Source organism: Pectinophora gossypiella, chromosome 15 (genome assembly GCF_024362695.1).
Source record: "Pectinophora gossypiella chromosome 15, ilPecGoss1.1, whole genome shotgun sequence".
NCBI lineage: Eukaryota > Metazoa > Arthropoda > Insecta > Lepidoptera > Gelechiidae > Pectinophora > Pectinophora gossypiella.
Window position 1 is genome coordinate 9,826,097 of NC_065418.1, and position 24,136 is coordinate 9,850,232.

The 24,136-nt window shown below is 37.7% G+C and overlaps 2 protein-coding genes and 1 non-coding gene across 4 annotated transcripts; all 3 read left to right on the forward strand.

The window, feature by feature from the left end:
* The first annotated feature begins 1,014 nt into the window (after nucleotides 1–1,014).
* On the forward strand, nucleotides 1,015–3,433 carry LOC126373341 (uncharacterized). Of its 2 annotated transcripts, XM_050019480.1 has the most exons (5): nucleotides 1,015–1,203; nucleotides 1,421–1,601; nucleotides 1,887–2,081; nucleotides 2,313–2,453; nucleotides 2,789–3,433. In XM_050019480.1, exons 1-5 carry the CDS (start codon nucleotides 1,157–1,159, stop codon nucleotides 3,173–3,175), a joined length of 951 nt encoding a protein of 316 aa, XP_049875437.1. In that variant the 5' UTR covers nucleotides 1,015–1,156; the 3' UTR covers nucleotides 3,176–3,433. The 2 variants fall into 2 exon arrangements, with proteins under 2 accessions (XP_049875437.1, XP_049875438.1); XM_050019481.1 differs by lacking the exon at nucleotides 2,313–2,453.
* Nucleotides 3,434–3,973: 540 nt separating this feature from the next.
* Nucleotides 3,974–4,045, forward strand: Trnah-gug (transfer RNA histidin (anticodon GUG)). Its single transcript has one exon. It is a non-coding gene; the product is annotated as a tRNA-His (tRNA).
* Nucleotides 4,046–5,971: 1,926 nt separating this feature from the next.
* Nucleotides 5,972–6,687, forward strand: LOC126373475 (uncharacterized). Its single transcript, XM_050019632.1, has one exon. The coding sequence runs from the start codon at nucleotides 5,972–5,974 to the stop codon at nucleotides 6,581–6,583; it is 612 nt and encodes a 203-aa protein (XP_049875589.1). The 3' UTR covers nucleotides 6,584–6,687.
* Nucleotides 6,688–24,136: the final 17,449 nt, after the last annotated feature.

Sequence of the window (24,136 nt, forward strand, 5' to 3'; positions counted from 1 at the left end):
TCGTCGGCGAGAAAAGACTTACAAATCTTCGTTTCGCCGATGACATAGTACTTTTCGCATCCACGTCAGATGAGTTCCAACAAATGCTCCAAGATCTAAGCACGGCGAGCCTTGAGGTTGGACTAATGATGCACAGGGAGAAAACCCAATTAATGACCAATGGCAGGAAAAGTAGGATTGAGGTTGATGGGCAGGTAATACATTATGTCGACGAATACATTTACTTGGGCCAAGTAGTCTCGTTCCAAAATAGACAAGCAAAAGAGATCGACCGTCGTATCGACAACGCCTGGAAGAGCTACTGGTCACTAAAGCATCTAATGAAGGGGGATCTCCCCCTTTCATTGAAACGTAAGCTCGTCGACATGTGTATCCTGCCGATCCTAACCCACGGTGCCCAAACATGGTCATTGACAGCATCTCAAAAGTCCAAGCTCAAGGTCTGCCAAAGAGCAATGGAACGCAGTATCCTAGGCGTTAAACGAATCGACCGTGTGCGAAACACTACACTGCGCTCCAAAACGGGTATCACTGATGTAGGGAAAAAGTCCGTCAAACTGAAGTGGGACTGGGCCGGACACGTTTGTCGGATGCATCCGGAGCGGAGTCGTTACTCACTGGATACCTCAGGGCGGGCTTAGAAGTCGAGGCAGACCGCGTAAAAGATGGTGTGACGACCTCAATGCTTATCGCAAGGATTGGCCGGAGATCGCGCAAAGTCGAGAGGAGTGGAAAAATCAAGGGGAGGCCTTTGCCCAGCAGTGGGATCGTATAGGCTAAATAAGATTAGATAAGAAAGAAATAAATCAATTTGGGCATTCATTAACAATGGTACGGTAATAGAATAATAGCAAAATAAACTATATAATTATATTCTAAAGTAATTATGTCTATAATTAAGAAACCGTCAAACTTATTAAACAAACACACTATATAAACATAATCCAAAACCTGCTACCGGTGTGCTGTCGATAGCCTAGGGATCGATAACCGTTTATCGATGGATGTGCAACACTAGTTGACGTTGCGATTGCGACTCTTTGGTTGGCCTGGCGACTCTTCCATCAAATGCCAACAAACATTTCTACAGTTCCATATTTCCCCAATTTTCAAGTTTCAGTGACCCGGAATATCACACATCAATTTCTAAATTAGAATGTCAGAAGGGAAAGTCTACTTTACAGAGCGTGAGAAGAGGAAAGTGTAAGTAATCTTCCTGTTCCTAAATAATTGTAGAGACTGATGGAAATCAACCTTGATTAGATTATAATTTAGTATTGTTTTGACTAAATGTTAATTTAACTAACGAATTTTCATCTGCGTTTACATTGATACATGTTTCTTTGATTATTTCTCCAACCTTTGTAGAGTTATCTCTCAGGGCAAGTCTCCTACCTCTTGTTTATTTTTATCTTTACAGTAGGAGTACCACGGTTCAGATTCAACATCTAGTTGACTACATGGCAGCCCACACTCAACTGGCTACTAATGACTTTCCAAATGGGCCACAAAGTGCTAGGAAGCACGAAGAGGAATGGATTAAATTAAAAACTGTTTTAAGAGAGTATGGACCTGACAAATCAACTGAACAATGGAAACATGTAAGGGAACAACCTATTACTTTGAACCCGTAGCGCGGCACCCGCATATCACGACTCGATAAGAACCCCTCGATTCAACTCTATTGGCTCATTTATCGCGTCGCGCGCGATATGCAGGTGCACACTACAGCATGGTGTAATCAAATCATATCACTAAAAAGATTACACATATTTTTATACTTAAATATTCAAACAAAATAAAACAAACTATGGTTGCACAGTGGTTCTATTTATAGCTATTTGTTATGTAGAGCTCATAGCTTAATTTTTATTTTTTTATTATAGTCATGGAGGGACCTGAAAAAAAAGGCTAGAGACGAGAGAAAGAAAATTAAACAAGCATTGATACAGAAACGCGACCCTCGTGATGTGCCTGAAATGTCAACACGAAGTCGCACAATATTGCAAGCCATCGGGTACGAGAGCCCTGATGAGATGCCAATAGAGACAACACTGGATACATCCGTATCTTGCGAAGCAGTGAGTTTCCGAGTTAATCCTAACATTACTTACAAATGTGCATTAGCAGTAATTCTTGCTAATTAAGTCAACAAAAGGAAAGGATGGGTAAAATGGTTTGAAAAAGCACAAATAAGATGAAAAGTCAAAATCATCCTATTAGTTTATAACAGTATTATAGCAGAAAATTTGTAAATTATCTTTTATCTTATTTATATTTTTTTATTTACCCCCAAAACAATATATTTTCAGACGTGGGAAAATTCCAATGCAATTATACAAACTGTTAATTCTAAGGAGTCTAAGGAATCTAAGGAGGAAGAGAAAAGACAATCAACTTCATCTGACGATACAATGAAAAGTCCAATAGTTGAAGATCCGTTGGAATATGAGGTATGTAAAATGATATTTTACATACCTCATATTTGTTTCCTTCATTATCTGTTTGAGAAGAGAAAATGTATTATTTTATCATATTATATCATATACTATAGAAACATTACAATATATGTATGCTTAACTTAGACACATGGTTGTATTAGATGATTATGGCAAACATATTTTTAGAAATATTTTCTCATATCTGTACTATTCAATGTGTTCATATTTATAATGGTAACCATAAGTTTCATCTGTTATATGTAATTAAGCTTTTGTAATGCTATCATTATTATTACTACCTATCACTTTCTTCTGACATAAAGAAAATAAAATGTTTTTACTTCCAGGAAGGAGGACAGCAAGGCACTGCAGAGGAGTGCTTTGAGGAGTCTGTTGCATGTTTCACTGAAGGGTTCCAAACTGTCCCCACAGAAAGATATAAATTTCAGAGAAGTTCTTCATCAATGTCCACCACCAGCTCAGCCAGACTAAACAAAAAAAGAAAGAAACACAACAACAACAATAAAGACAAAGATATAATGGAGACTTTGAATAAATTCATTGAATATGAGAGAGAAAAGGAAAAGTTACAACATGAAAGAGAAATGCGGAGGATAGGGCAAAATGAGAAAGTGGTACTATTGCTTGAGAAAGCAGTTAATGCTCTAGAATCATTGGCACCAGCAGTAAAAGCGTTTATGGACCAGAATCAGAATCACAATGGTGACAGATGAACAACTTGTTAACATTTTGATATATAACTTGGCCTTCTCAATACTGAGGATCTAAAAGTATAAGAAAAAAAAATAGTAAATCACGATTTTTACTTGCTGAAAAAACAGATAAGGTGTACAGACAGTACTATGTTGAAGTATAGTTGTAACTATTGTTTATAATATTAAGACAAATGACAAGCAAACTCCATATAATAATATTTTTGGTTTGTTGACATTGTAACAATAAGGTAACAATAAAAGATATAACTTCCACAACTTCCTTTTTTTAATTCACCAATAAGGTGCAAAGAATTTGCATACTGTACCAATAAGGTTCATGAAAATAGGCTTGGTCTAATTATAAAATATGTAGACATTATAAAGGATAATAAAACTCACAAAATCATGGATGTCGTAGGAGTTATCGTAAAATTATAACTATCGCGAAACAAAATTATACCTATCTCAATTGACTGAAGCCTACGTTACACGCGACCAGGCAAGATTTTTTTTGTTTGTGTAGGTTGTGAGGTCATTGATCCACTTTACAGTCTATACTAGAATACTTAGAAAATATTGGCCTATGCTACTACGATTGCAAATTAATTGCTATTTCAAGGGAAATAAAAGGTATGAAATGAAATGTATATCTAAAATGTATGTATGTTTGTAATGTATGTCAGGATCGAAGCAAATGGAATTCCATAGTCTGTGCTTAGCTTACCCCAGTGGGAAATAAGTGTGAGATCATGTGTTTATAAAATGAAATGTAGAATAAGATCCGTAATTTCGGCCCTCTTCACAAGTGCTCCGATAGCCGTGATCGTCTAGTGGTTAGGACCCTACGTTGTGGCCGTAGTAACCCAGGTTCGAATCCTGGTCACGGCAGTGATACACTGTCGCGGCGGAGCTTTCTTTTTGATTTTTTTTTTTTTTTATTTTAGAGTATCTGTTATTGGAAGCGATAGTTATTAAATAATTTCAAAATTTTTGATTTTATTTCTAAAATTGCTAAAGAAAATATTTGATTTAAACAAGCGCCACCTGTTAGCGAACGCTAGAACTATTGCGATCACAGGTACTTATCGAAGTCGTAGCAGTGGTAGGGTAGGGTAAATGAGTCAGTGAACGGTCTCATGGTTTCTTGGCCGTGTCTAGATGGCAGTACCAGTATTTGTTTTGGTATTACCACGCACCGCAGCTGTTCGCTATCACAAATCGTGAGAGAAAAGGAGTGGTGATTAGGTTGTCTTTGCCTAAAAATTACGTTTTTTCAATGTTTCGCGTACTTTTTGGGACTTGTGCTCGTCATATGTGATTGATAAAGTTGTTCCTCAAGTGATATATCGTTGGTGGCGTCGAAAAGGATGTTAAACGGTGTAATTAGCAATGTAAACGTTGGTAATGACGTTTACTACGGTGTTTTTGTGTGAGTGTGTGTGTAGACGTGACAGCAGCATTGCCGTGCCGTTGAATCTTGTAACGGGATAGTGTATGTTAATGCTGTTTTCGGTAAGTTGACGATATTGTTTTGGCGTTGTTGAACTTAACCTAACTAGCTCACGCCTGCATCGGCTATACACACGTATAGGAAAGATATTTGACCTCGATACGGGACGGTGCTCGGTCGCTATTTCCCTTTGAAAGGCAATTTCTCGCGTTTGCAATTTTTTTTCTCCAAACTGCGATCGCTGTTTCCGCACGACTGTATTATTTGATTAGCTACTTCTTAGTAATGTTACCAAAGGCAGAAAAACTTGAGGAAGCCGCTGGGATTATACTTACCAAACAGAGACAGCTATCACTCTTGTATACACGAAGGCAAGGTTCATAATGATATAGCTTGCAGAAGTCTAGGCTTCTGGTAGGTACCTACCTACCTACCTATTACCTATGATTATGACTGTTATGATTTGCTTGACTGATTACGTTGAATAACTAATTTACTAGGTAGGTACCTACCTAACTAGAAGGCAATTAACATTATAATATTAGTATTCAGCGTAAGGCAATAAAGTTCCATTCTACCTATGTAGGTAGGTAGGGTCTTAAAGTCTAAATAACTAGGTAGGTAGGTTCTTCCTTTCATGATAATTACCTACGTACCTAACTAGACATACCTACCTAATTATTGTTTGTTTTAAAATTACCTATAAAATAATTAAAATTACTAAGTACCATTTTGTAAATAGGTAGGCGCCTAAATACCTATTATACCTAACATGAAAAAGGTACTATAAGATTAGGTAAATTTTTAAAACAATTTCGGAAAAGAAAATACCTAATAGGTAATAACACATTCAATAGAAAAGGTCCAGTTACGTACCCTATTTCGTACAATCTTTGTAGCTCGTTATTAATTACCCGTTAGTAAAAGTTTATTAATCATCTTAGATCATAATCGATGTAGACGATCGTGTTTTAGACAAGAATTTGTAATTTATTAATTATTGCCTGTCACGAAATCGTAGGTACTTACCTAACCGTTTTTATTTGTGTAAGTCGTGTTATAATTATAACACACACATTTAATACGTATAATAATATATAAAAAAAAGTCGTAAAATGAAAACTTTTGAAGCCACGCCTTTAAAAAATAAATTGTCATTATTACCTTATCATGGCGACTTGACCGATTCAAATCATAGAGAATATTTATAAAACCGTTTAAAAACTGAAAGGTGACAGCGTCACTAACAAAAAAAATTTCTCCGCCTATTAAAATAAGCCAGCAAAATTCTCCGGTACCGCAAGCAACGTGTGGGAAGCATTGTAAGGAATGTTATAAATTTGTTTAAGCATGTTAATTTGACGATGGCTACGAAACGTCCTTCGAAGAAAGTCCACGAGGCCAACAACGTGAGGAGCATGGAGGCGCTGCCCGACGTGGCACTGGCCGCTATCGCCTCCTACAGGAAACAGAAGGAAGTCAGCGACTTCATCAACTTCATGCTGGAGGCTCTTGAGCGCAACTCCAACTGGCTCAACAATGTGGTCGGCAAACAAACACATTTCCGCTGCGCCCTGCTCACCGGCTCCGGGCCCAACCGCTTCCAGATCCAGGAGATCATCTACCCCTCAGACAACCAAGACATCAAGCTAGAAGTGGAGCTGAATGATTCGGAAGACCACGACAAAGTGGCTTTGGCAGCTCTACTTAAACTTAGCAACGCCGACATGGACAATTTGTTGAAATACATAAAGACCCGTATTTACGATAATGCAATGCTGAGGGAAGACTTACTGAAGGGCAAGGCTATGGGCATAAGTTTTGCTGTTCTTAGACCTTTCACTGACAAGCAATATCGAGTGATGGAGAGAATAGTGATCGGTAGCAACATGAAATGCGTGGAGCCGAAGAAACGTCGCCGGGAGGACAAATCATTAGCCGAAACCATTCTTCGGAAAACTAGACGAAAAACTTAAAATAACACAGCCATAGATGCAGCAGGATCGACCAACATACGAACGTTTCAGAGCAAAATGGGCAGTCGTTACGGTGCACCGCAGTAGCTCATATTATAGCGTGTAATGGCGGCAATTTGGCTGACTATAAAATGCGGGGCTCATGGTAAATTATACTCATTTTTGCAATGATCGTTTCCGATTACCTATGATGGATGGTCGCGCATTTGTGGGGAGTAGGTATATTTCGAACTCTTTCACTTTTACTCGGCTACCAAACCTCTCTTGATTTATGAAAATAGAAAAATCACCTAATGATTTGTTTCATTTTTATAATGTTATTATTTATTATTCTGTATATTATCCTGGAGTAACAACAATTAGTAGTGATTGTAGTGGCGTGGTAGTGAGTCGGTCTCCAGGGTTGCTGCGGGCGTCCGGGTCGAACAGCGAAGATCAATATCTCGGGAATCAGGGCACCCGTGCGCGGGCTAACTTATAGCCACAAATCCTTTCGCCAATAACTTATTACAATAGTACTTACTGCGGCTCTGTGGAGAAACAATAGTTTTTTCCGAGTTCCCTTGCGAGACCAGGTTGGGAGGTCTCGAGGCGGTTGGAAAGCAAACTTTTCGATCTGCTTATCGTAGACATAAATCAATTTGAGTCATGGCCGATGCGGAGTGTAAGTTGGGCCCTGAGCCCTTCTGGGGCTCCGGCCTTACGGATTAAGGGAACGCTGACCGTTGCGTAATTGGCGTAATAGTAAGTGATTTATAGTTTATAGATTTATGGCTTGTTGCAAAACAACCTTTTTGCGAAATGGTTTTGGCCGAAGTTAGAGTTCTCTATTTCGATGTTCAATGTGAAACATTTTGGAAATCCTTAAATAGTAATCCTTCCTATTTAACATAACGCATCCTAGCTAGCCCTTAGTAAAGAACTGCAAACTGTACAATTTTTATTGCAAATAAATGAATTATGACCGTAATCTATCCTATTTACCTGGCCTTCTACTGTTGCGTCTCGTCTCGTCACAGTCTGCAGGAAGCGATGTATTTATCGCAGCTGCTTGAATTTTGTCGAGCTATGCTTTATTCCGAGCCAACAAAATAGATTCCTCATTGTGCATGTTTGTTAGCGATTATTGGAGTCAAATGAGCCAATCTTCTGTTAAAACAAAATTATTTTTACTTTATGATATCTGTGTTATTTCAAATGTTTTGGAATAGTTATAAAATAATATGTAAGTTAATAAAATATTCCTCTCGTTTTGAGGTTCGTGATGATGATGCCAAATAAAGTAGCATGGAGATTATGATGATGCAAAATCTTCTCAGGAATTGAAATAAGACATTGCTAATCGATTTGTACCAGTTTCTGTTAGAGTACATCCTTTGTTTAGTTTTTTAGTATTTTGCTGCGGAAATCGTGGTCTTGGCCTCCAGTTTGTAGTAAATGCATCATTCTATTGCTACATTTACGTTTAGATAGGACAATTAATAACAAAAACGTATCTGTTTCCAAAAAATTAATAGCTGTATCTTTTCAATAAAGACAGGCAATCGCTTCTGTAAAAGACCGGACTTGTCAAATCTTCAGGTTAGGTTGAGGGTTAGGTAAGCGGACTTCAGAACAATAACTAAAAGCGGACCCTGTGAAAAACGGGATAATGCTAGGCAGATAATGATCTTTTAAATGAAGAGAATGTTGTCAATAATCAAATTTGTATCTAAATAAGACTACGATGGAGAGTTGTACCAATGGCATATGTAACCAAAGAGGAGGTTATATTTCGTCTTTGGCGATTATGGTTCACGATGAGGTGGGTAAAGGCCACAGATAAGTGTTATCAGCAGGCCTAACACGCTAACATCGCGAGTAGAGCGAGTACTTGTCAAAGCGCGAGTTGTCAAATTTGACAGACGAGTTAAGGTTCTTCGCCCGTAACCCTCGCCCATGCATCGCCTTGCTCGCGATTTGAATATGATAAGTGTGTCACGCAAATTATGTTAAAAACTATCAATTTTCTCATTTCTTTTGAAGATAGGCGTCTGTTTATTTTCCTTGGCTTTTCTATAAGTAATATATAATAGTAGTAGTGGCTGGGTGTAATATAAAGAGTCATCATTTATACCCAAAAACAAAGATAAAATATGCATATTATGTATGTTATCCATGAAATTAGAAAGTACGAAATGCAGGAAACTCTTTACAGCGCCATCTATATTATTTTTGAGGAACGTAGCCTGGAAAGTCCCTCATTACGACTATATGGGTGTAAGTTTGCTTTACGAGTAAGTATGTCTTGTCTATCCAAAAGTTGATTGATGCCAAGATGGTAGGTGTTTTAGCTACAAATGCAAAAAAAACCTCTAACCTAGTCAAAACATATAACAAACAGGTCCCATGACCCCATTAGTCATGCGTCGGGACTGAACCCGGTGCAGCAATAATGCGATGCAAGGGGTTGACATCGCTGCGGGGACCATATATCTTGGTAGCTGTTGCATGGAACAGAAGTCGCGGCGCGGTGCTTGTGAAAAATGATGTACTGCACCCGCTTCTCGCGTTGCTAAGCGGCGAGATATTGACCTGTGATGTAATACCTCAACGCGGGATTTCTTGCTAGATTCTGGATTTAAAAAGATCGTTGTTCCAATGTAGATTTTTGGGTTGGGAAAATTGTCTATGTGTCCGTGCAGTATTGGATTGGGAGCGCCATTTCGATTGGATTTGCACCAATGAGTCTTAGGTGCAGTTCGAATATTATAGACATCGATACGGCTCACTACTTATTTGTCACGTTGGTCTAAAAAAAGCCTCGGTGAGGTGTCGGTACTTAGTTTATCTTGCGATGGATGTACCTCTGACTACCCCAATTGGGATAAATCGTGAGCTTCTGTTATGTCTGTGCACTGTATGAAGAGGAAATGCAGTGTTTTCCGCTCTGTATTTGGACTTGGGTACCTATTACACTGAAGTTTCTATGCCGTATTCAACGCTTGATTTCTCTTATATTCACCAGTTAAATGTACTTACAAAAATACGCATCTATTATGAATATCATGTATATTGATTCAATTCAATTCAATTCTTGATGAATGGCTTCTGTGTGGTCACAATTCTGCCAGTATCACGTTTGAAGAAAATACACAATAGGGCAGAAATAATAAAAATATAATTGAACGAAAATTCGAAAGCTATTTAGGTATGTCCTCTTGCAAGATGTTGAGCGTGCTCGTCATTGACAGGCAAGCAATAAATGATAGTCAAAGAAAGCTCTTGACATTCCTCAAATGAATATTGAATTTACTAAATGTGGAAAAGATAAAGGTATAATGTAGGAGTCGGCAAAGAATCATGTGCAATGAAAATAGCCTATTAGGTATCTAAGTCAGTATTTAAATACAATAAAACATGCTATAATACCTATGTAATACATATAAATATACAGATATTTTTCTACTAACTACCGTTTTAAAACCTTTATTTTCTAACCCTCTCTTATTGCACTCCAGGTAGGTAAATAGAATAAAATGAACGAGCCTTGGATTTTACTCGCATTCGAATGGAAAAGCTGTTGAAACGAATAAAAAGTGTGCTAAGTTGAATTCCCCACTGCGGCGTTCAGTGCACGGCCCAGACTGCCTCGGATTCTGACCACGGCCAGATTTAATTTACATCTGCCCATTCTACAGACATTCTTCTCGAAATTCACTCTTTTGCACCTAAATTTTACGCCGGCCTTTCCGGGAATTCCTTCTCACTAAAATACAATACCACATCCCTTTACGTTTCTTTGATAAAATTTACATCAAAGTATTTACTTAATTTCACGGCACAAAAAATACTGCCCACAGAAAATAATATGCCAGAATTCACGGAAAAACCAAAGTAAATAACATGAAAGACAATGCTCGGGAAATTCAAAGAGCCTTTTATGGACATAAGAGCTGTTACAATATTAAAACGATCCCGCAAAGTTTAATGGCTGCCGACTTAATATAACCGCTGAAAAGAAAGTACGAAATTTTGGAACGAGGTAATAACAATTTTATAAGAACAAATAAATGCATCCGCGATGCGGTGGCACATAAAGAACCTTCATAAAATGAAACTGCTTTTAGGGTTAAATTTTTATTTTAAACATAGGAAGGGATTTTGATGGCCCCCTACGTCGTGGAAAGCGTTATCTTTAGATTTAGAGGCAGGCAATAATAAAAGCAAGTGAAACGCTCAGCCACGCTCACGGCCGGGGGCCGACGAATGATTTACTTGTAATATTTTAGGAAATTATTGCACAACTCTGCAATCACATTTGCATGAAAAGGTAACCCATTGTCTGCGACAATACAATCGATCTTAATGAAAGTTTGGTATCAGAATAAGAATAGATAGTAGATGTTCAGTAAAACCATAACGAATCAGAATAAATTAAAACTACCGGTTCATTTATTAAATAGATGAGTTAATAATTGTATTAATAAAATTCATCAAGACGTCGTTATGAGCGAAATAATGACGTTCGAGCGGATTTCAGTTTATAATTAACGAGTTAATGGTGTTGGCATTCAGTTAGAAATTAGAATGATAAAGTATTCATAGCTTTGCGGTCTAGTTACTTATTAGCCCGTATCTCTGCATGAGACGTATTGCAGTCACAGTATCTATTTCAGAATACCTCGGGACAATAAACTCGTAAAACTTTGTATGATAACTTAAAAGGGTTATCGGGTTAGTCAATTGAACTATTAAGTCTTAATGATTGATTTTGGTTCGAGTACATACCGCGTTCCAGGATGTTTTAAGAAAGGCCAGGGGCCGGTTTAATAAACAATTGTAAATTACAACGACAATTTGGTGTTCATTACGTAGCTAATATGAAACTGCAAAATATTCGTGATCACACACTCAGCAATGTACATCAAATTGTCATTGTAATTTACAATTGTAAGTTTTATTAAATAGACCCCAGGTCAAGAGTATTCCAAACCGGAGCATGCATGAAGTCTTTGATGAGAATGGAAGAAACGAAAGTGGCATTTCAAGATCGTAGTAATTGGGATTCCATGATCTCTGCCTACCCGGAAATAGGCGTGATCTACTGTATGTATGTGGTTTAGAGTGACTGGTAAACCGAGAACTGTCTAGGAACATAAGTAATGCTATGCAAACCTGTATACAGTTATACAATACAAAATACAAATATACTTTATTGCACCACAATGAAAGAAAACAGTTACAAAAGAGACTTAACTAGTTATGCGGCAAATGGCGGCCTCATCGCTATTATATTTATTGCACAAAAATAAAAATACAGATCATCGCTTACAAACTAATTATGATGTGCTCTACAGTGATATTAAGAGCTCAACAGGGGTCCCAAAACTAGGCAAGTGCCTGTATCTTGGGGAACCGGTTAACAGTAGCAGACTTAAATTAATTATTGGTTATATTGTTTTGTTTGAGGAGCTCGGTGGCGCAGCGGTAAACGCGCTCGGTCTGCGATTGTTGAAGTTAAGCAACTTTCGCAAAGGCCAGCCATAGGATGGGTGACCACAAAAAAAAAGTTTTCATCTCGAGCTCCTCCGTGCTTCGGAAGGCACGTTAAGCTGTTGGTCCCGGCTGCGTTAGCAGTCGTTAATAACCATCAATCGGCCCGCGTGATGGTTTAAGGCCCGGTCTCCCTATCCATCCATAGGGAAGGCCCCAGCAGTGGGGACGTTTATGGGCTGATGATGATGATGATTGTTTGTTTATCTTAAAACACGAATGTCATGTTCTGTGGTGTTTTCTGATAATATCACATATAAAACATACCATAGCGTCACTCCTGAATCACCGCAGGCGTAGACAAACGTGTATAGTATATATGTCGTGGCCAGATCTTAGAATTAATCACTTCATGATGTGTTCGATCATTTTATGAAATGGTCAGATTTCATGAAATAGCCAACTAAAGTTGACCATATCGTTGAAACGTCAACGTTTAAATATATTTCAATCAACGTTTGGCCATATCGTTAATGTAGGCGGTGTCCATGCTATGTGGTGTAATAAAAAATCGAATAGTCAAATTATGTACCTATTCGATATGAAAAAAATTACAATTACATTGATTCATCGATTATAATATCAATCAAGTTTTAAGTATAATCGACACCAGCGCCACTACTGGTGGATAATATTACAAATTTTACGATGTGATTGCCAACGTTTGGCCATATCATGAAGTGATCATGCATTTAGTTGCTCATATCGTTAAACGTTTTGTGTTCATTGATCTCGCCAAACTACATAATGATGTGGCCAACGAATGATATTCTATTTCATGAAATATGACCATTTCATGAAATGATCGAGCACATCATGGAATGATCAATTATAAGATCTGACCACGACATATACACCCATTCCATTCATCGTCAGTTGTGTTGTGTTTTATTCGGGTGAGAGCCTTCAGCGCTCCCCATTTGTCCGGCCAAGTAGTTAATGCCTTTTGCGGCAAATCTACAATAAGTCACGTCAAAAAAAGTGTTTTATTCCCATGTAAATGTAGGCGAGAGATTTATACCTTTAATCGGGCACACATCCTGGAAACCACCAAGTCGATATCAAGTGGTTTAGAGCCCGAGCCCGGATTCGAACCTGGGACACTACAATGAAAGTCACGCGTTCTCCGAAAAGGGCGATAGCCATAACTGGGCGACAGGGATAATATCATAAACTGCCTATATACGTCCCACTGCTGGGCACAGGCCTCCCCTTAATCAACCGGAGGGGGTATGGAGCATACTCCACCACGCTGCTCCACTGCGGGTTGGTGGAGGTGTTTTTTACGGCTTATAGCCGGGACCAACGGCTTAACGTGCCCTCCGAAGCACGGAATCATCTTAATTTTTCGGACAATCAGGTGATTCAAGCCTGGAAAGTCCTTACCAAACAAAGGACAGTCTCACAAAGTGATTTCGACAATGTCCCCATCGGGAATCGAACCCGGACCTCCAGATCGTGAGCCTAACGCTCTAACCACTAGACCACGGAAGCTGTTGTCACAGGGATAAGATCAGTAGATAATTAAGTATTTAAAGCTTAAAGAACCTTGTGTAATTTTCAGGGAATTGTTAAAAAAAACACTAAAAAAATTCTCAGCCAAAAACAAGCTGACTGCGCAAATGCTTCCCTGAAAGTTCCCCATGCTTTCTTATTTCTTCCCGGGCTAATTTTCATAATGACTGTTGTTCAAAAATAAATCCGGATAATATCCCCAAAGTGACACTTCTCCCTGAAATCAGCAACTTTAGTTGTATTGGATATTTTGTGGATATTAATCTTATGGGGGTTGAGGATAGATAACTGGATGTTATTAACATAAGTTAAAGGTTTATTAGGGCATTGTAATGGCAAGTGGTTGCTTAAGTTTAGGGCATTTTCTGCATTTCAGAATTGGTATTTCATCAAAATCAAATCAAATATACTTTATTGCACAGAACTAAAATTTCAACAATCAGACATAACACATGAAAACAGTACAATTTGGGCGGCCTTATTGCTCTAGAGCAATTTCTTCCAGGCAACCACCAAAAGGAAACAAACATTTGCAAACAACTTGGATGCGGGATATTTCATGTGCAATCATGTTTCATTTTAATTCTAGGTCAGGTCGCAGGCGAAGTATTGCCCTCTAGGTAAATTCACTGAACCCTGGCCTTTTTTGGTGAGCTGCGGCACCCATATACCTTTATGTTTTCCAACTAAATATTAATGTGTGCATTTTAATGTTGTAAATGTATATGTGTGTCGTGGGTTGTACTTAAATAAACTTTATTACTATTATTATTATTTTTTACGCATACCTAATGCAAACTACATTAGAGCACATACTTATATAAAACTCACGCCTGTTTCCTATTACTTTTTATTTATTTACTAGCTTTTGCCCGCGACTTCGTCCGCGTGGCGTGTATCTTATTAGGCGGTTTAAATTTTTTCATACAAATGTTTTTTCCCGCTAACTCCCGTTCCCGTGGGAATTTTGCAATATCCTGTTGTAACGAAGCTTTAAGTTTACTAAGGTACCTGCATGCCAAATTTCAAGCCATACCATAGATTCTCTCTAACTTAAGCGGTTTAGATTTTTCATACAAAAGGATTTTCCCGCTAATTCCCGTTCCCGTGGGAATTTCGGGAATTCCTTTCTTAGTGCACCTCTACGGTACCTAAGCTACGTCCCTTCCAAATTTCAAGTGCCTACGTTTAGCCGTTTAGGCTGTGCGTTGATATGTCAGTCAGTCAGTTTCTCCTTTTATATATTTAGATTAGATCCTACTGCTGGGAAAAGTCGAAACAAGATTATTAACCTGATAGTATTCTGCTGAGACTTCATTCGCCATGCCTTTCCTTTTCCATTCCAGAGTATGTATCCTTCCTGTGGGATATTAGGATTTTGCATCGAGAGTGACTGCAAGTTGTCTTCTAATCACGTGTGTCACCTAATTGTCCAAAAAGTAAGATGATCCGTGCTTCGGATGGCACGTTAAGCCGTTGGTCCCGGTTACTACTTACTGATGTAAGTAAGTAGTCGTTACATGAGCCATGTCAGGAGCCTTTGGCGGCTCAATAAAACCCTGATGAGGTTGGTAATTCACCTCACAACCCACACAATGGATAGAAGATCAGTTCTGTCTATCTCTGTACAGTACCTCTGCAGTGTTATTACAAAATTAAGACTAAATGGTAAAAGTAGGTTTAAATTATAATCGGTGTCACGAATTCTGCATAGAATTAGTATGACTTGTCTATTAGTTCCATTAAAATCCGTCGACTTCTTTCGTAGCGCGGATTGTTATTTTAAACCTAGTTTATCTTTAGTAAGAACATTACTGGATCTATTGTCTTGTAATCGGGTTGTATTGTATGTTTATTCTTCATGACTCTATCCAGTATCCATCTTGCTTCTGGCAAATGAAGCGCTAGCCTCGCCATTAAAAAGCCGGGATATGTCGACACATCTGTCCCGGTAATTCATCGACCCTCTTAGCTGTCCACCTGCTTCCCGTCAGCCCGGCCCGACTTTACGGGTTAAGGGAATGACAGGAAAAAACGCACACCTTTCGAGTTTTTTTTATTATTATATACTAGGTATATCACAATATTAGCGCACTAAGATTTTTTTTGGTTTGTGTTTTTAATTTTAAAAAAAAACCTTTTTTTCTATTATAATATGCATGGAGGTGTTTGGGTTAGTATACCGGGACCAACGGCTTAACGTGCCTTCCGAAGCACGGCTTAATTTTCATATTTCGGATAATCAGGTGATTCAGCCTGCAATGTCCTGGCCAAACAAAGGACATTCTCAAAAAGGTCCCGGGGAGACCTGTGTCCAGCAGTGGAACGTATACTAGCTATTTAGGTTCAGAGATCAATTATTACTATTATTATTATTTTTTACGCATACCTAATGCAAACTACATTAGAGCACATACTTATATAAAACTCACGCCTGTTTCCTATTACTTTTTATTTATTTACTAGCTTTTACCCGCGACTTCGTCCGCGTGGCGTGTATCTTAGCAGTGGAACGTATACTAGCTATTTAGGTTCAGAGGGACCTATATCCATCGCAAGATGAATTTAGTACCCACACTTCCTATGAGTACGACCTTGTTTTTCGAGCATTCGAGCGGAGTTTTGTTGGATGTACCGTGAGTCGTGAGCTTATGTGTTTGTGTGTGTGTGTGTGTGTGTGTAGTTTTTAATTTTGAAGTAGCTAATCTTCTACTTCTATAATCTATGGTTGTGCCAAAAATATCTGACACGTACGAAAGACCAAGTATTAGTTGGACACGTACGTACATAATTTCCAAAGAGAGACAAACACTATCAGTGTTACTACAAAACACAAACTAAAAATAAACTAGGTTTGAAATAGTATTTCGCGCCACAAAAGAAGTCGGCGGATTTTAATGAAACTAACTTGACAAGTCCTAATAATTCTATGCAGAATCTGCGACAGTAGCGCCGCGGCCTTCGGGACTTCTTTCGTATACGGATTATATTTTAAACATAGTCTATTTTTTTAGTCTTTGTTTTGTAGTAACACTGAGTGAGTCTCTCTTTTTAGTTATTTTCGGGAAATTAGACGCCACGTGGTTGATTTTAAAAAGTTTGTATTCAATAAACACAAATTCTCGCCCCTAGTATTCAATACACTCTCTATTAGCGCGAAGTGATTCGTTATTTCGTATCATCAAATCATTCATTCGAAAGTCATCCTCTTGAGATTTAAAAAGCACAATTTGTGCCACATAAGTTGGCTTTTACTTTGACAAAGATTGCATTAGACAGTCGTAGGCGGTGAATTATGGCCATTGTCTTCTAAAGGCGTGATTAGGTTGGCTAAACATCGGTTTCTTATCTGGGAAAGTGTGTCGGTCACTTTCTTATTCATAAATTGTAAGCTATTGTGATTGATACATTTGGTATGGTGAATATAAGTACTCGCGGTTTATGGAAATTTTAAATATACAGTGTTAGTAACATCGTAACGAATACTAAGGTGGATGATTCAGATTCCGAGTTAATATCAAGTGGAATTTTCCGTCGCAAAATTCATGTTTTTTTTTTAAATTATTTTTAATTCTATACTTTTGTGGTGGAAAATTCCACTTGATATTAACTCAGAATAATGAGCTGAATCATCCCTCTCAGTATTCGTTACAATGTCACTAACATCCCGTGCAAGTACATACAGGTAGCTATAAAAGTAGGCATGGGTGTTAGTGACACCGTAACGAATACTGAGGGGGATGATTCAGACCATGATTTTGAGTTGATACCAAATCGAATTTCCTGTCGAAAAATTCATGTTTTTTTTTGTTTTTTTTTTTTTGTTTTTTTTTTTAATTATTTTCAGTTACATACTTTTGCGATGGAAAATTCCACTTGATATCAACTCAGAATCATGGTTTCAACCTTCCCTCAAAGTTTTCGTTACGATGTCACCAACACCCTGTATTTTGTGCAATCTAATCATACAAAAATAAGTCTAGGTAAGTGATGTAAATATTTGATGTTGACCCTTACAATATATTATGAATAATAGACTTACAAGAGCAGTTTGTCCATATTATGAACAACAAGCTTGCCCTTAAAGGTCCACCAATTTTCCGTAGGACACCCTTTTCCCATTTTTTGATAAACGAGACGCTTGATCGAACTGCCGTCCGGAGGGTTCCAGTTTTGATAATATCTCGTTACCAGACAAATTTGTATGTGATGTGGGCTTAACTGGGCCCCATATGATAAGCCCCCCGCTGATACGGACCCCGTAACAGCGCCTCAACGTAACGGCTTCACTCCACAGCCACACTCAATCCCGCATAAAAACATGAATTTTTCCCTCCGCAAACAGCGTGTTGTCGCCAGCGAAATTACATAAAAAACTAGTTTTTTATTCATGAAATTCTTAGTTATCCATTCTTTTGCCGTTCGACAATCTTCCTGCCCATAAAACATGTAAAGTTTAAATATGAAAGGAGACGGGAAAATCGCGGTACTTTTTCAGGCGCCATAAATATTGTTAGATAAATATGTATCATTGGCCGATGTCACGCCCGCCGCCGCCTCGATATAAAGATGTTGTGTATTTGTGAGGGTGAAAATTCAAATAGTTTGGAAGTTGGGAATAAAGGGTCGGGAACTCGACGTTTTCTCAAAGTAACGTCGGCTTTGTGTTCTGTTTCGATTTGATTGTAGTCGTAACGCTTTGTCTCGTCACGAGCGGGGAACGGTTACGTTCAGACATGTTATTATTTTGAACGTTATAGTTTCATATTTCTATTTTCAGTTCAGTTTTATGCTGAAAAACGCGTATCATATGGCTCTGTGTGCCTTTGTAAATATGCTTACGCTGCATACTTTGTTACAATTTAAACTGTCACATGACCTCCTTTCTGTGAAGTCACGTTTTTAATTAAAACAATTTTATTAGGCAGAGGAATGAACGCGTATTTCATGCAAGTCACATTTCCGTTTTAGTATTACTCGTACGTACATTACACGGTATACCTTCGTATATGAGAATGGCGCCCAACGAGGGACTTGGAATTGTTTAAGAATTTAATTAACTCTTGAAGCTGTACGTTTGCTCTTACGTTTCTGACATTTCATTTCGTATGTTAAAGTTATTTCTTATATTTTATGTTCCTGAAAAATGAGAGTGCGCAAAAGAATTATGTTTTTCGTTAAATAAATAAATCGGGGTTGTGGGTATAATTTATGTTCGGAAAATAAATCTGTAAGCGGATACGAGTTTATCCGTCCTTTCAAAATAGGGAACACAGGCGCGCGTCCGTCGCGCTCAGAGGTCGGATGACGAATGTCCATATCTTCGCCGCGGGACGGGGTACATAATGCGTAAAATTACCGTCTTCTACTATTTCCATATGTTACGAGTCCGTTTTTACGCTTTCAATGTATGTTCAAGATGAGCTCCGGGGTATCATAATTCAGTTGTTATAGTTTTGATTTAGATTCGGGGACACTTTATTTTTACAGATTTTTTTTTGGATAAGTATCTTTAATTTTATTTGTAGCGGACAGCAATACTTAGTAATAAAATATTTCTAAACCTAAAATAATAAATAATTATCCAAAATAGTTTAGAAGCAGTACATCATCCAGCTGGATACCAGCCGGCGGTCACGTATGGCTACAACAGTTTAATTAAGCGGTGAATTAACTTCTCCCGCGACTCTGTCTGTCTTGGAGCCCGAACTGGGGCACTATATTACGCTATTGTTATTTATACCATTTTCAGAATGTAGTCTAAAAAATTTGAGTAGAGAAATGGGTAGAGCGTGTAATAGGCACGCAACTGTCAAGGACAGACGGCGGAATAGTGTAAAGTAATTTTTAGACAAGACTGAAAATGTATAAAGAATGTAAATAGTTAAATACAGTATGTTTCTTCAAAGTTTTTTGGTTATTTGCATTTCCGTGTATGCGTAAACGTTTCCTCCTACTTTCCCGCAAGCTTTAAGCCTAATTTGCTTTTCAGTACTGAATAAACCAAGTTCATTATTACACCGTTACCCAATCTCCCGAAAGAGCCTTCCTAAGTGCATATATCTGACGTATATACGGAGATAAGGAGATGGCAACGCGGTCCTTTATTAAAAATTCAGATAAAGGGGATCAACTCGCCTGAGCAATAGGGTGGGAAAGATCGTGATCGAACATTTTATATTCACTTGGAGGCATCAATGCGGTGGGTGGCTAAATTATGAAGAGCCCAAGTTAAACAAACGTGCTAAAGGCGCCTCAAACGAGATTCGCGGTACCCTGAAATGAATAATGGGTTCCGACAGCGCTTGAAAGGATTTTGTGCTCAACCAAATCTAGAATATTGATGTACCATTAAGCTTTCCAAGTAAAAGAGCTATTACGTTTAAGACTATTTTTAATGAATTACTAGAACAATTAGCTGCGGCATGGCGTGGTTAGAGGGAGTTGTAATAAAATGAATTTAAATTACAACAAGAGTGTCCTTATGAAAAAAAAATAATAAGATAAAAGTAGTAATTTATTTAATAAAAGAAACAAAGAAATGGATTTTAGAAATTGTAATTAGACAATCGTCTAAAAAGAAATTGCCTTAAATAGGGACGGAAGCGGACTTTGAACGTTTTATTTAATAAGCCTGCAGCCCGTGGTACATTAATTGTATATTAATTGCGTTCTCAGGAAAAAGGGACCCCTAATGGCTAATTAGACAAACGATAAATATATTTCGAACAGACGGTGAACTTGGAATTTGTGGAAGTTATGCTTTTTGACTTGAAATATAATGGTTCTCATTTGATATTGTAATTTATTCAAATGAATCATTCAGCTGACTGTTTCCGAAAGAGAATGAGCGAAATCTGTAGTTCATTGAAGCGGGACTATTATTTTATTACGAAAATACTTTGATAAGGAAATCAGGGTCCGTAAACTTTGATTTTTAAGTTCATTTACGTTCAGCTATTTACTTTCTTTAATAAACGAGATATTTAGTAAATATGGATGCTATGCACCATAAATCTCAATCCATGGGCTATTGAACCTTGTGAACCCAAAAAAATACATCGAAGTTTCATAAAATATCTTTTTTACCTGTATTTACCTCGTATTCCTTCATTTTCTGAACATGTAATTTTATATTTTACAAAATACTTACCATAGAAATGCATCTTAATAATTTCATTTACGCATTGTTGCTGTCATGTAAGTATTTTTTTATTGATTTACACTAGATTTTTAAAACAAGAAGATTGTAAAGTCTTTCTATCGCCTCATTGGCATTCTATCCACTACGCGAGCTATGTAGCGGACTTGCAGCGTGGAGGAAGAAATATTAGATCCTTGCAAGGTCTCAATCGCGTCTTAATTTAATTAAACACTACCCAGGGGTCCGCAGTTTATATTGTAGTAACTGGGGATTAAAGAGCTTCCAACTAGCCTTGTTTCTGAGAAAACAAAGGACTGAATGTAAACACTGTTTGATACACTGTGGGAAACTAGTTTTGTTGTGCGATGGGTGAAATTTTAAGATAGTGTATTTTACATACTAGGTACTCAAAAAGATAGAATATCATGTATGTACATATATAAACTCACGCCTATTTCCCACCGAGGTAAGCAGAGACTATGGAATTCCATTTGCTTCGATCCCGACACATTTCTCTTGCTTCTTCCACATTCATCAATCGTTTCATACGCACGCTGGTTCAGTGTTAATCGTACTAAACCTTTTCTAAAGACATATCCTTGCTTATACTTTACCTACAAATAATGACAATCCCTATGGCGTAATGACTTAGTCATTATAACAAATACTTGGTATAAAAGGCGGCCTCATTGCTTAGGTAGAAATTTATCCTCTATATATAAACCTCTAGCTATAGGACCTTATGGTATAATGACTGGATATCGTAGACGTTGGCAATCTCTATGGCCTAGACTTCGACCAGGAAACTAAACAAATTCCGAGACATTAAATAAGTAATAAATGTTTCTGTCTTATAATAACGACCAATAGCTTGAAGTATGCTCTATACTCTCTCCGGTTTCCAGGGAACTTATCTGACCAACTCATACAAGAAAACCATCACCATATTTAACCATAGTTACATGTACAAAGGTCTATTGTCTGCACATGCAGAGGTCATAATTTTAATCAACGACCCCAAGCTGTGTAAATCACTAGGGTCCTCTAAAATAAAGCCACAGGCTCGGCTTGCAAATTCGGCTCGGCTTGGAAATTTAGCTCGGCTAAATGCAGGCTTGGAAGGAATAACATGCCGAAATATTCAGGTTATGTTAGGTTTACTTAGGTGGGTGGATGTAGATTAATTTCAAGTACCTTCTTGTCGGCTTGTAACTTTAGTAACGATTTATTATATTAATAATTATTATTTTGGAGGAAAGACCAGGCTATCCCCTATTCGGGAGAATTTCAGAAAGATGTTTTCTTGTTTCATACTTTGATTACCATGATATTTCATACCATGATTATTCTGTAGTCGGGATTTTTTAAAAGCTAATTTACGTTCTATTGACAAAATTGGGTCTTGTACTATAATAGGCTCAATATAAATTATGAAATTCGAATTACTAAATAAAGACAGATCTAACCCTAACGAAAAACATTTTCTTTTTTTTCTATTTAGCTTATTTATGAATTTTAATCAAGAAAAACGTAAATAATAAGTCCGACATTTTGTCAGGTTTCTATGACGTCACAGTGGGCATTTACATACAAATCCCATAGTAATTTCGTGTTTTGACATTTGGTAAAAAGTAACTGGAAATTTTTAAACTAACCTATTGTAAATGTTGTGTATACCTTAGGTAATTCGGACGCATAAAAAACATTACTTTAGCATTTGTATTTACCTATTTAAATAAATAAATAAAATCAGTTCGTACAAGATTGAAGCTTCTATAAAATTACTTGTAATAAATAAAATGTGTTTCATAAAAGCCAGTTAATTGGCAATTTATGCCTACGGTCGTACGTAATAAAGTTTGATTGTCAGTCGTATAACTATTGCGAACTTAATTAAACCTACTCACCGTTAAAAATAACTCTGTCCCGTTTTAATTTTCCATTCCACTACTGCAGAATATAGGTACGCTTTTATGAAACTCGTACAGTTGAACGCAAAATAATGAGGATGAGATCGATGAGAAGTTGAAAAATTAATTAAGTAAATACATTTTAAACACAAAGAAAAATAAATTACAAGAAGCCATTTAAAATAAAGCTGATTAATTAATTTTGCAAAAAAATAATTCACAAAATTGTGAAATGTCTTAAGTTCCTATATAGGCTGGTGAAACTTGAGAAGCTCGGTGGCGCAGCGGTAAACGCGCTCGGTGTGCGATTGTTGAAGTTAAGCAACTTTCGCAAAGGATGGTCATAGGATGGGTGACCACAAAAAAAAGGTTTCATCTCGAGCTCCTCCGTGCTTCGGAAGGCACGTTCAGCCGTTGGTCCCGGCTGCATTAGCAGTCGTTAAGAACCACCAATCCGCACTGGGCCCGCGTGGTGGTTTAAGGCCCGATCTCCCTATCCATCCATAGGGAAGGCCCGTGCCCCAGCAGTGGGGACGTTAATGGGCTGATGATGATGATGAGGCTGGTGAAACTAGACCCGTACTATTACGATTGGCCATACGTATCTGGGTATCTAAGTTAGTCTCCGTGGCTTTAGTTTCATCAGCCTATATAGGTACTTAAGACATTTCACAAATTTTGTAAAATATTTTTTGTTAGAATTGCAACACAACTTTTTTATTTGTCAGAAAATAAATTTAAAGCTCATGTGAAGCTTACTTTATCTAAAAAAGTTTATTATAAGATTAACGATTATCTAAATGATAAAACTGTCTGGTATTGAATGTGTTCCTCTAGTTATTAAATAACCTGTAATGTACCCTCATTGATTTAAAAGATGTGTTGCTGTTGCAGTTTCTTGTCATTTCTTCTCCTCAGCCATAAGACCTTGCGGAATGACGTACATTCAAAAATGTTACATTGACCTTCAACAAGTTTATCCATGATAATTACGTTGAGTAAATGATTCTGATTTCTGATTATGTATGACAGGTAACACGCAATACAGGCAATTGGGCTGGTTTTCTCTTCGCTGTTTGGAAAACCGCACCTGTCATTTCTTCAGGTTAGGTAACCGGACACTGTGAAAAAAGTATAACGCTAGGAAGATCATGATACGTAGGCATTTGACCACAATCTCACCTGATGGTAATTTACGATGTGATACAGGGTGGGATACGCTTAAGTACCAAGAAAGTGCCTGATTCACTCGTGGCTTCAAGAGACCGCAAATGTTCCTCCCCTCTGGTAGTGTGATGGGCTAATCACCATACGGTTCATCATATCTATCTTGGGACTTCGTATCAAAAGTTGCATGTTGTATTCTGTTTTTTGTTTTGCCCCAGAGGTTACGGGCGAGACTTTTATTTATATATTCATCTCAATATCTGTCAGCGACTGTACAGCACG

What these genes read in the sequence shown, in the direction of transcription:
- LOC126373475 (XM_050019632.1), top strand. Translation starts at nt 5,972, where the DNA reads ATGGCTACGAAACGTCCTTCGAAGAAAGTCCACGAGGCCAACAACGTG.
- LOC126373341 (XM_050019480.1), top strand. Translation starts at nt 1,157, where the DNA reads ATGTCAGAAGGGAAAGTCTACTTTACAGAGCGTGAGAAGAGGAAAGT. An exon ending in CAACTGAACAATGGAAACAT is followed by an intron (nt 1,602 to 1,886) that starts GTAAGGGAACAA and finishes TTTTTATTATAG; the next exon opens with TCATGGAGGGACCTGAAAAA. An exon ending in AAGATCCGTTGGAATATGAG is followed by an intron (nt 2,454 to 2,788) that starts GTATGTAAAATG and finishes TTTTACTTCCAG; the next exon opens with GAAGGAGGACAGCAAGGCAC.